The sequence below is a fragment of the Spinacia oleracea genome, chromosome 3, assembly GCF_020520425.1.
Source record: "Spinacia oleracea cultivar Varoflay chromosome 3, BTI_SOV_V1, whole genome shotgun sequence".
Taxonomy (NCBI): domain Eukaryota; kingdom Viridiplantae; phylum Streptophyta; class Magnoliopsida; order Caryophyllales; family Amaranthaceae; genus Spinacia; species Spinacia oleracea.
The window spans coordinates 2,882,110-2,896,381 of NC_079489.1; the positions used below are offsets into that span (position 1 = coordinate 2,882,110).

The window sequence follows — 14,272 nt, forward strand, 5'->3', positions numbered from 1 at the left end:
AGAAATATTAGAGACGCACGCGGAAGTGATCGAAGTGTACAAGTTGATAATATCGATGATGGTTCCTAAAAGTAAAATATTACCAACTTGTACACTTCGATCACTCGATATAACAATGCGTAATAAGAACTTAAGTACTTCAATTCCTCCGTTTTATAAATATCGAATCATGATTGACTTTTACTCATCTAACACATTACTTTGACTCTTAATATCTCAAATCACATTTAAGTAAAAAAGTATAAATAAAAATTGATATTTAGAAAATATATATCGATACAAATTTAACAGACCCCACATGATTATAATATTCGTACGTATAAGTCACAAAAAATGGTCAAAATCGGAGTGTGAATAGTGTAAAAAACCTTAAGGTACGATATTTACAGGACAGAGGAAGTATATATACGATATTAATTGAAAACAATTGGACTAAAACATATCTATACATATAACCGCCGACGAGGGAAATATTCGAGAACCTAAATTCTAATACATCAGGATCATCATCAGACCTCAGTCTTAACCATACGAATACAAAATTAAGGCATCATTGGCTAGAAAAAGCTTCTCTAAATTAATTAAAGAATCAAAATTACATCCCACTAAGATCATTACATCAAACATAATGATCTCAATCAATTAGTTGAATATTATCTCATTAATTAAGCCAACAATTAATTAATGAACGAATTTGTTATCCATTTACACTACGTTACCCTCCTACACATCTGTAGTACGAAGTATTATTAATTACTCGTGTTATATACTAATCATCTGAACTATGCTGACTATCTGAATTACCCACCGTAAAATTCCCATCATCAACCGGATTAACCGACGTAATTAACGCTAATTCAGCAATAGTAATCACAATTTCAGGACATTGATTATCAACAATATCAGAAACTTGATTATTATTTTCTGGTTTTGGGTTGACCTTCTCAAAATGTGCTAGGATTGCAAGATCATAAGTACATTCTGCAATTTTCTCCGTACAATCGACGATATCGATAAGGAGAGAAGCAATAGTCGCGATTGGTATGATTTGTAATAGTTCGTCTGAGTTTTGAGTCGTGTATATTGATGATGATGATGTGAGGAAACACGTGAGGCTTTTGACGGCGGCTTTTGAGCTTACGATGTGGGCGTTGACGGAAGAAGACGGGTATGTTGTTGCCCGAATGCAGGATCCGAGTTTTTTTAGGGTTTTGCTTGATTCTAAGCTTATTTTTGTGCATGCTTCTCTTATTTCTTCTTGGAATTTTTGTGGTTTCTGTAACAAATATCAGGCAAGAAAAAGGGTTAGTGTTATATTCTCTAGTTGTGTATTAGATCAGACCGGACCAAATCAAATCAGAACAGAAACTAGAAAAAACAGATCAAGAACAGACCAGAAACTAGAAAAAACAGATCAAGAACAGACCAGAAACTAGAAAAAACAGATCGAGAACATACCAGAAACTAGAAAAAACAGATTAATAACGGACCAGAAACTAGAAAAAACAGATCAGAACAGACAAGAAGCTACAAAAAACAGACCATGATAGACCAGATGAAGAGAACATAGTCTTAATTAGGCTAGTTCATCAATTTAAGAAAACAGTTTTAATTAGTAAAAATAAGTTTCGTAAGGCTTAATTAGGCTAGTTCTTCAATTTAAGAAAACAGTTTTAATTAGTACTCCCTCCGTCCCGGAATACTCGACCTGGTTTGACCGGCACAGAGTTTAAGGGACTTGAATTGACTTATTTAATTTAATAGGTAGTAGTTGATAGTGGGGTATTATTTTAATGTAGTTAGTGAGAGGTGGGTTAAGAGGTGGGGTTGGGGGAGAGTAGGGGTTGAATTTTTAATTAATTTTTGTATGGAGTAGGGGGTAGGTGGGTTAATAGGGGTGGAGTGAGAAATAATATAATATTGTTAGAATATTTCCATTTTTAGAAACAGGTCAAGTATTAAGGGACGGCCCGATAAGGAAAACAGGTCAAGTATTCCGGGACGGAGGGAGTAAAAATAAGTTTCGTAAGGCTAGCTAGCTAGCTAGCGCGATTTTGTAACATATACCTGTATGTCGGGCTTGCAGAAAGCGTTAAGAGCATCGATCCTATAGGCACATTGTCGGATTAGACCTCCTAACTTAATGTATTGATTCCATGGATGATGGTATCTGAACTTCCCATGTCCCGGCTCCCATCTGGCGAAATTTGCCTGAAATTCGAGCAAATTAAGTATCAGATATGAAAGGTGATTATTCCAAAGAATAATTTCGATTCTTCTAAAGAAATCATCATTTTTCAAAATTATTTCCTTGGCAGAATCATTTGCCGTTAGATTTATAAATCAACTTTTTAAGACCGAACATAGAAAATAGAAAATATAGAAGTTGTGAATTAATTACCATGTTCTCCTCCACATTTTTGGAATTTAAAACACTTTTATATCCTTGAAAAGATGATTTATTATTCCCATCCTTTGAATTATTAGTTTCATCTTCGGTTGTTTTCAAGTATTTAGCTCCGAATCCTGCAAGAACAAATCTTGTCACGTTAGTTAGTTAACTACGTGTATATGAGTAGGAAAAAGTTACGCACAATTCAAATATTGTATGTATGAATTATGATGTATACCTTCTAAGAAAAGACCGAGTTTTTCCATATTAAGAGCAATTGAATTATGCAATTCTTCACCGGCCCAAACCGGAAAAATGAGTGAATTTATAAGCAAGCTAACGGATCCACCTATCGCGATAGTTGTCAATCTCTTGTGTGCTAATTCCAATATTTCATCTGCTCGATACCCGGATATGGATATAAAACTGAACGTCAATATGAAAATCAAGAATCCATAGTCATATCGCGCTTTTATTTTTGGGAAAAATCTCATGAATGTTGATGCTGCAGCTGCATTTTTATCAACCAAACAATGTTCGTATAGTAATTAGTAACGCATTTTAGATGTACTTGTACAAATATGTTATAAACTAGACAAAAAAAATAATAATTACAAGTTTGAAGTTTATTGTTATTACCAAAAATGTATACAAATAATCCAATAAGGACAGGTTCACCAATCTTGCCACAAAGATTAGCCAAATGATGTGCACCAACTCCTAATCCACCGGCTATTAAAGTCGCCATTGCTCGATTAAACCCTTTTCCTAATGTTGCCCCTGCAAATAAATCAACCCAAGATATTTAGTTACTAAATGCACCAAATGTACCACGTTTTATTCACCTGATTTTCACTTGTTTTTCCTGAATTTAACTTAATTTATCTAAACTTATAAGAACTTATTTTAATTATAAATTTTAATTGGGTAATCTTTATTCCTTATTTTTTCTGAATTTATCTTATTCAAACTTAACTGAATTATCCGAACTTAATTTTTCTGAAATAAGTGGAAATATGGTGAACAGAACAGAGCCTTATCTAGCTTTTCTTATCGTTAATGGACATGTTCAACGGGTCGGGTTCAAGGTCAGGACCGTTCTAATTTAAATGGACCGGGTCAGACTGGACTTAACCTATATTTTTAATGGGTCGGGCCAGGCCGGGCTAAACCTATATTTTTGAGGGATTCATTAATTATTCATTATATTTACCAAAATTAGTAAAAGAATATGTAACAAAAGCTTACCAACAGTGAACTCAAATACAACAACCACAGTCATAACAGCCCACATAGCAGAAACACCAAAACTTTTATAGAGGGGTTGAAAATAGTAAAACAAAGACACCAAAGTTATGGCTAGTCCAACTTTGAAGGAATGTACAACCCTTCTTGGATCATCCCTAGCCAACTTATTAGCCATTGTCGCGACCCCAACCACCTTGGCGACTAGCTTCTCCGGCAACTGACGAGCCCAACACCAGGCCCGGCCCGCAAGGCTAAGTTTAACATCGTTGCTATCTCTAACACTAAACCCCATTGTATAAAGCTAAGTTTGTGTGTTTAGAAGTTTTAGAGAAAATAATAATGTGGGATATGATGGTAATTATGTGAGTTGAGAAATGACAAATAAGCTAACATATTTATAAGGGAAATATGTTAATTAGAAGTAATGTCATTTTCAAAAGGAATTGTGTACTTGTACAATGCAAGTACAAGGGGGAATTTTTATTCATGGTTGATCTCATTGTTGTCACTTTCTGCGGTCTACTTTTGGGTGATGGTTGGTTGTTAAGTAAAGTAGGATTATTATTTGTGATTTTGTGACTGTCACTTTCTATGTTTATCTGTAGGCCATTTACATTTTAAATCATCATTCCGTACTGTTAAATACGAGTTTGGATTTCACCCGTCATCAAGAGAGATAGCCACTTCAGAGTTCAGGCTGATTAACTCTCTTTTTTTTTAAAAAAAAAAACAAATCAATGTAGGACTCTCATACGTAATGTTTAATGGGTTGGATCTGACTTAAGGAGCTTTTCAGTCATTTCAATTTTTCAAAATGAGAAAACTGATCAAATGAGGAGAAAAAGTACCATCGAGGGTCTGTTTGTTTCAACCTATTTTGACTTGTTTTAGCAAAAATAAGTTCAGATAAGTTCATATAAGAAAAAATAAGTTTTTCAGACAATTTACACACGCAAATAAGTTTTTTCAGCAAAAATAAGTTATGTTAAATTCAAATGAATTAATATCACTAAAAATCAGTTGAACCAAATAGAGCCTAAATGTCACCTCTAGCCTCTAAGTGTACTCGGATACACGATAGATTTTGTAGATGCGTGACAGAACTTATGTATTTACAGTGGAAAGGAACTTTCCTAGACTTTCTAGAGATCGAAAATTGTTTTACCTGTGGTAAAAGTGATTTATGTGATAGTCAAAATTGGCACCTAAACTAATCTTTGAGGCATTTCCTTAAATAGTAGGAGATTCCTTTCATTACCTTAAATATGTTTCTCCTATTGTTTTAAAAGACATGGTATATTCATGCAAATATTAACAATTTGGTTCGTATTGTACTGGTATTTTGAAATGACAACTAATATTATATGATACTTAATTTTAGTTAATTAATTAAGCGGTGAGTACTTAGGAGGAGGGAGAATGCTCAGACTGGAACGAAAATCCGTTGAAAAAGAACTAGGTAGCCCTAATTTGGTGAAAATATATTATATTTATCGGCGTATGAATAAGAGGAAGGCACATGAATCCGAGTAATCGAATGTGACCAATGGCGACCTTTTCACGAACGAAATGTAATATCCAGGTGTACGTGCATGTGCTTATATAATTAGTTTGGTGGTGTTGAAAGGAGTAACGTTGTGAGACATGTAAACGGATGAACTAATATTATCACAATAAACAATTGTTGCCTTACGCAAAGGACAATGAATTAGCTAAATAACAAAACCAACTGATTGCATGATCGATTTGATTCGAAAAAAGCAAAACGAATAAAAAGGAAAGAATGTTTAATGTAATTGGTTAACAAAAAAGAAGTTGAATAACAACGTTAATAACAAGCTTAAAACTCTAAATAATGCATATTGCACAACGTACTATCACTATCATATATTCATATAACCTATGGTTATTATTTGGCCAAAAATGAACTACATATATTCCAATAATTACATGTGCAAATGTACTTGTAACAGATAGATCAGAAATGTATACATATCTAACTATATAATCGACATAACTAGTTTTTTTTTTTCACAAGGAAAAATATAAAAGTTAAGATAGTTTTCAATTCTCTCAAAACTACAGTATATTGTAACTTACAGAAAGAAAAAGATAAATTTTGATGCCTATAAATAGGTTGATATATATCCTGGTGGAGTGGTGGGTCAGAAATATATCTGGTTATTGGACATGGTAGCCCGTTTTGTCACGGTCTGAGTGTGTTGACACCGGATCGTGCGGCGCGATCTTGCCTATGGGGCGGCAAGGGCGCAAGCCTTGTGCAGAAAGTGAATCTCAAGGCTTGGGGCACGAGCGGATGTTTGCTTTTAAATGGACACTCTTGTCTATTGGCGACAAGAGCGAGGGGCGAGGGTCGATCGGGGCGCTTTTGTGCACACATCAGGCACAAGCGGGACCGACGACGGAAATTTATTATCCTGGTGGGTCAGAAGTAGACCTGGTTATATATCCTTTATTGGACAAGATCGATATAAGGTCAGAATGTTAGCACATTGATTTAGTAAAATAAAATAGATAACGCAAAAATAAACATAAAATAAATTAGTATTTACATGGATTGCCTATTAGCTCTCTTTTTCATCTCCTCTTCTTGCTAGTTTATTGACACGCCCGTTATCTTCCCGCTATTGGCCTTGTCTCGCACGACCGCACCAACCTGACCCGCTTTGTCCCTTTTAAAAGTGACCCTTCAATAACCCGCTACCTGTGCGCTAATGACCCGCACTGATCCTGACCCCACCCACCCGATAATTAGTTCTAGCCTAAACATAATGACATAAAGATACAACATAATCTGATGCACAATTAACTTAATCTTAATAAACGTGACGTAAATCAACAGTGTCATGAGAAAAGATGCATGATGTCACCTACCAGCAACTGGATTTTCCAAGTGCTCTGAGCTTTACCCTGCAAAATACTAATAACCAAGAAATTGATACAACTAGTTGATAAAACAATGGCATGGTAAGCAAAGTATGTAAAAAATGTAATATTCTTATTACTAAATTTGTATGAACATAATGCTAGTATGGTTGGATTAGAATCGATCCTTATCCAGAGGCCTAAATCAAAAGTTATAAAAGCCTAACATGGATATATAGTACGAATCGTCTTTTTTGTTCCACTGATAGGATATTACATGTTTTTACTTGTGACATTTTATCTTATCAGATCAATATATAATAATGTACGTACGTCTCATTTACGAGTTAGGCGCATCCATGAATATAATCGCATGTAATTTATTTATATATTTTAATTCTAAACAACGTGGTTATTGATATTCTATTAATGGATCTTAAACGGGAATAATACGAATGAGGTTAATTAACTAGATCATGATACTTACACTACAAGAATTTATATCTTTAACGACAACCTAATTACTACGACGGATCAAAAATCCCGTCGCAAATGCCTTTTGCGACGGGGCTAACAACCAAACAATGACGGGAATAACCGTCGCAAAATGTCTTTTACGACGGGTTAACGACGCGATTTTCTATTAACGACAACCCCCTTTTATGACGGGTTCGCGATAGAAAATCCCGTCGTTAACCAATGATTATTGACATTTTGCGACGGGATTTCCCGTCATTAATAGTACAATTTCTTGTAGTGTTAAGTATCATTGATGCATCATTTATAAACCTTCCCGGCTAGGAGTTTGAATCTTTTATCTCATAAATAATCATATTATATTTGTATGTCATTTATTTTTACTAAGTACTCCCTCTGACCCTTAATACTTGCACTGTTTTGACTTTTTTCACTATTCACATAATTCACTTTGACACTATTTTATTTCTAATATATGAAAACAAATGTTAGTATATAGTATATTTTTGGCTTCTTCTTAATATATATTTTCAAAATATTGGGGTAATATTTTTATAAGTTTTTATAATATGTAGTTAAAAGTATTGGTGATCAAAATTGTGCATTAGCAAACGTATCCAGTCAAAATGGTGCGAGTATTAAGGGACAGAGTGAGTACAAGTTAATATGTGTGCTTGTTGATCCATATGTCTCTTGCAAATTTAAAATTATATTATTGTTAAGAAATATAAAAATATAAATTACCCCCTTGTGAGTAGTTGGGTTGATAATTAAAAAATCAATTAAACTAGCCGACTTGTTAAGAGTACGCCCTAGCCAAAATATGATTTATATACCGAGATGTACAATGCTCACCGTGTTCATTGGGCCAAGCCCAATGAGCTGAAATTATAAAATGAGTTGGCCCAATGAGCAGAAATTATAAAATGATATATACATGGCATCAATACATGTAACATATTTAAGTGATCTAAGAGCTAATTATTAATATATAGATACTTATCTACGCATCTATGCGTGCATACTAGATAAAACGACGTCGTTTCTGGATTAAAGACCACCTCCATCATAATATCACCCATAAATTCAGCATATACCCATTTTCTCTCTCCTCTAACCTCTCACCATCTTCTCTCTCATCAACTCCATTTTCTCTCTCCATTTTTTTTTACTGATATGGCAAATCACCGGCGGCGCCACCACCACCTCCATCATAATATCACCAGCTACATTGATTTTCTTGGTGGTTTCTCCCAGCAATTACCTCCATCGTCGGCGTTATGTTTCTCTGTTTCTTCGTCCTTTCCTTTTTCGCTCCTCGTCCTTCTCGCCTCCTTCACCGTGGTCGCACTCGCAGCTAGCTCATCCTCCTCATCTGTAATCTCTCTTTCTCTCTCCTTCTCCGAAACTGCGATTGCAATTTGTTGAGTTTTAATTTGCTAAAATTAATTAGTGGTTTTTGTAATTATTTGTCGGAGTTTGGATCTCTTACGTTCCGGTTAGAACATTTGTTGCTCTCTCGATCTTTTCAGAGAGCAAGGAACACGAGATTGACGGAGCTGAGCTAACGAATATGATTTGATATTGATTTAGGTCAGATGTTCTTGAGCTTCTGGAGCTGATTCATCGTCGGCGATTTATAAATCTCATAGATGCGTGAATTACCTCAGGAAGCACAATTTTAGTTTTGTAAAGAAGCCAAAAAAGATGATGCAGAGGATGCAATGATCTAATTTTTTGTTCAGTTGCTTTATGGTTCGTGCTCAAGTACACATGGTACATTTCATCCCTTTATGTTTTCATTTCCTTTTCATTACTATTGTAATGTGGCTAATAGAAGAAAAAAAAATGTGGATTGTCCTTTTTTATGGTTTGTGCCTGTCAGAAATTGTTGAATGGTAATTGTCATGTACTCTATGAATTTTGATATTAACAAATGTTACAATAACATAATATATCTCGGTTAATGTTCACGAATAAGAACCTTTTTTGTGTGATGTTCAATTTCTCAGAACTTATGTTCAACTTATAAAGAATCATGTTCAAATAAATTCAAATTGTAAAATTAATATATGTTCAATATTTTTGTGTTATGTTCAGTTTCTCAACTCTCGTGTTCAACTTATAAAGAATCACGTTCGACTAAATTCAACTTATAAAAGTCATGTTCACAAATAATAACATTTTTTTGTGATGTTCAGTTTTTCAACTCTCGTGTCACTACAACAAACCAGGGATGTAGCGGCATTTAATTTGTTCTTAGGCGGCATATAAAATTGCCGCTAAAACCTGTAGCGGCATTTACCTATATGCCGCTAGATCCAATGTCGGGAGAACTTCTAGTGGGATTTAATTGATTTGCCGGTAAAGAGTGAAATAAATGCCGCTAGAATCCTATTCCTAAACGCGTATTATTGTCCTGCATTCCTACTTATGCTTTCACTTCTATTTCATCTCACTTACATTGAAATCTTCATATTTCACTTCCCATAACAATACACAAATGGATAATAGTTGCAAAATAATTAATGTATATATATGCATAGTTGTAGTTACATTATCCAAAGTACACAAAATTCTCATTACATTTTGCATGTTGTCGAACTTCTAATACACACTTCGTACTACTTATAAAGTACACAAAAAAACTCATTTCAAAGGCTATGTTGTACACTTCACAAGCTTCCGAAATCAGCAAAAACCAGCATCAAACCTTCACGAATAATATAGACGAATTCGCCCTACTCGATTAAAATAATCTGAAAACAAAGATCATGTTAAGAAATAATGTAATGGAAAAAGAAAAATAAGGATTCAAGTATAAATTATAAAGTATACTTGGTCAGTACAACACCTTTCATCACATATCATTTTGCTCAAACTCATCCCTAAATGAAAAGTGTTAACCATGCAAGATGTACTAAGTACCTTCTCATTAACATAACAAGCAAAGCTTTTTGATCCACCAGTATGCGCCATAACTTGTAGCTCACGACTCATTCGAATTTTCTATGTATACATAAAATCAAAATATCACACAGAGGGGAGACAAGATAAATAAATTATCAATAAAACCTTTTCTTTAGGGGAATTCCAATATGTTACCAACCAAAGCCACTGGCCCTCCGACACACAATCAGGCCTAGGTTTAAGAATATTTGTTATTTCATTTGAAAACAAGTTTGAGTCTCCCATATAATTTTTCCACTTCTTTCCCATTGATTGTTTTACATACTTTGATGCTAACAGGTGATGAATGATGCTTTGAATTTAAAAACAACCAAAACAAGTTAATCAAAATGTTACTCATAAAAAATCATCATACAATAAGGGTCATATTTGCAAAACAACCAAAGCATTAAAATTATTCATAAATTACCTTGATATTTATCAAGTGCTCTGTCTTTTTTTTTCGGGAAATAATCTACAATCATCTGCATTATTACAGATCAATAAATCAGGTTATTTCTCACGAAAAAATTACATATTGGTCTCAGCACTATTTAAAAACATTAGCAAACACAAATGAGGAAAGTTCCATTACCTCCTTCCCAAATCCTCAAAGATCAATAAATGGGGTTATTTATCTTTTAGTGGTCTGCACGGCTTTCACCTGGTCAAGAGTACAAAATTAAATGAAGTTGTTTAAGACTACAAATTTATTTGTGTTCAAGGCTCAATTTCAAACACAAATGAGGAAAATTCTATTACTTTCGCCAATAAGCTTGGCTCTAAGAAACAAGAACATTTACAAGCGTATAAGACCAAACAGAAATGGCAGCAAAGTCAAAAACTTTAGTAATGCAACTTTAATGAAATCAATTTTGAAACTTAATTCATCCATTAGACACGAATTACCATCTCAAATTAAAAGCTTACATATTATAAAAGTAAAATAAAATAAAATAAACCTTAATTATGAACTTTAACTCTTAACAAATAAAAAGAAAAGAAAAGGAACTTTGAGTATACCATCAAGATCAAAGAAGATCTACTAACAGCCGACCAATTAAACCCTTGCTGCCGCCATCACCATTGCAGCAACCGCCTCAAAGCTGCGCCTCAATTGTTCAATTGTGAGAGATAATCCGAAAATTTGTAACGACAATAAGAATTTCAACACTATTATGCCAAGGATTGAATCTTTAATTTTGAGCAGATAGAATTGTAGATAAGAGAGAAAATGTTTAAAGGAGATGAGGGTTTGAGACCTAAGTTTTGAGTTAGGTGAGAGTATGAAGATGAGGGTTTTTGGGGGTTGGAAAAACCTGAAGTGCGATTCAGTTTCATTTTGCCCAAATAAGCGCGCCCAATGGGCTATTGCACCGCATAAAAAAATTTGGGCTTTTAGTGGCATATAAAAAAAATGCCACTAGATATGCCGCCTAAAAGTGTAATGTAGTGGCATTTACTATATATGCCGCTAGACAAATGCCGCTAAACCCATAAATTGTTGTAGTGTGTTCAACTTATAAAGAATCATGTTCAATTTTACGCAAAATATGATACCGAATAGTTCTTCGATCGTCATCGTCGCTGTTTTTTTGCGTAATTCTCTTGCTCCCAATTTTAACCTTTAAAGATTAAATTAAACTCTTATTTTTATAAATTCTAATTTGATTTTTCGAGGGTAATTTTAGTTAGGTTTGGTCTATTCCTGTTAGTTTCCAGTATCTTTCATCTCCTTGCTTGTGGTGACAATCATATAGATATATTATTGATCTATTGATAGCCTGGGAAATGCACTTAATGAGCGGATAGCTTTCTGTACACTGTCGATTGAATGCTGCTAATCGCTAACTCTTCAAATTAAGATCTTATTTGATTTAAAATTTTCATGTTCAAATTAATATTGTCGATGAAATAAATAATAACACTTTTGAGTGATGTTCAATTTTTTAACTCTCTTGTTCAACCAATAAAGAATCATGTTCAACTAATAAAACGATATGTTCAATACTTACTAATATATTTTCTATACTGTTGTGTGATGTTCAGTTTCTCAAGTCTCATGTTCAATTTATAAAGAATCATGTTCAATTAAATTCAACTTATAAAACTATGATATATTCATAAATAAAAAACACTTTTGTGTGATGTTCAGTTTCTCAAGTCTTATATTCACCTTAAACAGAATAATATTCAACTAAAAACATTATGATTTTCTTGCAGGAAGGTAAATGTTAATAAGAATGCGGCAACGAAAGAAAAAAATTGATTTAGAAATGGAAGATATGGTATGAAGAGATGTTGTAAGAATTGAAGAAGAATTGAAGGCAGAAGCAACAAGAAAAGAATCTGGAAATAAGGTCGCAGATAGAAAGAGAAAAGAGACCGATGTACATAAAAAGTGAAAGCCGAAAGGAAGGAAGCAGAAAAATTAGAAGCATATAGAAAGAGAAAATTGGAAGTAGGAGTAAATAAATGAAATGTTCATTTTTTAAACATGAATGTTCATTTGTGTGTTTTTTATGTGTGCTTCTTGTATCTTACTCAAATGTTCATTTTTTTTTTTAGGAAAACAAGTGTGATAAAAAAGTTTTTTTAAAAGAAAAATTCAAAAAAAAAAAAAAAAAAGGACACAGAATAATGGACTAAAAAAAGAAAGAAAAAATCACACAAAACTGCTAAAACGAAATATTTGTAGCTCATATGCATGCAGAATTGCATGCATAGGTATGCAGCCAAAAATTTGAGATTTAAGACCCTCCAAAAGTTTGACAGTTAGAACTAACCAACTGGGCCTAGCCCACTTATGAAATAAGCCCAAACTTTATGGGCATATGCTGTTATCATTAGTGTTCATGACGTGGCCTGATGAGTGATGAACACTTTCTCAACAACATAGGAAAAAGGAGGATGAAGGAAAGTTCTAGCAAAAGCAAAACCCTCATTTTCAACATAAATAATTTGGAAAAAATTAATATAGTATTGATAAATTTAAAATTAGTCGCATGACTAAATTAGGATGCAATTAGAAGTCAATTGAGTGTTGTATTACCCACTAATTAACTTGAGTAGTCCTTAAATTTGGGGGTTGATTTCCGCACACCTCTACTTTATAGTCGTACACCTTCAGAAAATGAGACGGACAATTAAAATACACATGTGATAAGAGAGCCGATATCATTTTTGGTGTGTGGATATTACCTTCCCCTCGATCTAGATGAACACATGTTCATATTTTTTTTCTTTTTTTTTTGTTAACATTATACTTGCGTGATCATACTCCTATACGTAGATTAATTTGTGTCACTTGTGACTTTGTGAGTAGGTATGGAGATGTACATTATTTTGGATGAAAATTAATTAAGAAAATATGTTTTAGATGATTTTTACACATGTAGGTTTTATGTACTTAGTCATATCATCCGCTGTAAGTAAATGAGATAAAGCTTAATGTATAGGAAAAATTGATATTGACCGTTCCAACTATGGCCGTTTAACTTTTAAAGGTCCCAACTTTTGATTATTCTAGAGTAGTCTCAACTTTAAGGTGTGTTTTCCAAGAATGGTCCTTTGGTTTATTAAACTACTAATTAAGTTGATTTAAGCATATCATACTGTTCCATTTACTTCATTTAATTAAAAAATATGATTATTGCACGAGAGATATGAGTGTTAATTAAGTTATTTAGCACTTAATTTTAACTAAGGGACCATTTTTGGAAAACACTCTCTATAGTTGGGACCACCCTGACATAATCAAAAGTTGGGACCTTTTAAAGTAAATCGGCCATAGTTGGGACCGATAATATCAATTTTTCCTAATGTATACTACCTCCGTTTCAAAAAGATCTTTACAGTTACTATTTGCACGGACTCCAATGCAATATTTAACTACTAATATTTTCATTTTCGTATGTGAAAAAATTATAAAAATTTGATATTTTGAAAATACATCACGAGACCAATCTAACAAGATCTTACATGTAACGTTTTGATATATATAATGGTGAGAATTCACGGTCAAAGTTTTTATACTTTGGACACATTTTCCAAAGCGTAAAGAACTTTCTGAAACGGAGGTAGTACTTTGCATGTAAACCAATGATGTCTTGGCCTAGTGGTTAAGACTGAGGGCCTGTGTACAATAGGTCTCAGGTTCGAATCCCCTGCCCCAATTTGTAATTTATATTGCCCTTGCGGTTCATTTGCACCAAAAAAAAAAAACATACTCCGCATGTAACATGACCTATGTTGAAGAAAAAACATTTTGATAGTCTTACATATATGTGCCATTGAAGTTGAACCCCTAGTATGATTTTC

General features: G+C 33.5%; 1 protein-coding gene and 1 long non-coding RNA gene across 2 annotated transcripts; one reads left to right on the forward strand and one right to left on the reverse strand.

The window, feature by feature from the left end:
- Window positions 1-400: 400 nt before the first annotated feature.
- Window positions 401-3,992, reverse strand: LOC110784192 (aluminum-activated malate transporter 2-like). Its single transcript, XM_021988629.2, has 6 exons — window positions 3,641-3,992; window positions 3,032-3,172; window positions 2,631-2,903; window positions 2,402-2,526; window positions 2,068-2,211; window positions 401-1,276 (listed from the first exon to the last, which is right to left on the reverse strand). The coding sequence occupies exons 1-6, from the start codon at window positions 3,930-3,932 to the stop codon at window positions 770-772; spliced, it is 1,482 nt and encodes a 493-aa protein (XP_021844321.2). The 5' UTR covers window positions 3,933-3,992; the 3' UTR covers window positions 401-769.
- Window positions 3,993-8,040: 4,048 nt separating this feature from the next.
- LOC130470618 (uncharacterized) lies at window positions 8,041-12,408 on the forward strand. Its single transcript, XR_008931336.1, has 3 exons — window positions 8,041-8,380; window positions 8,597-8,779; window positions 12,176-12,408. It is a non-coding gene; the product is annotated as an uncharacterized lncRNA (long non-coding RNA).
- Window positions 12,409-14,272: the final 1,864 nt, after the last annotated feature.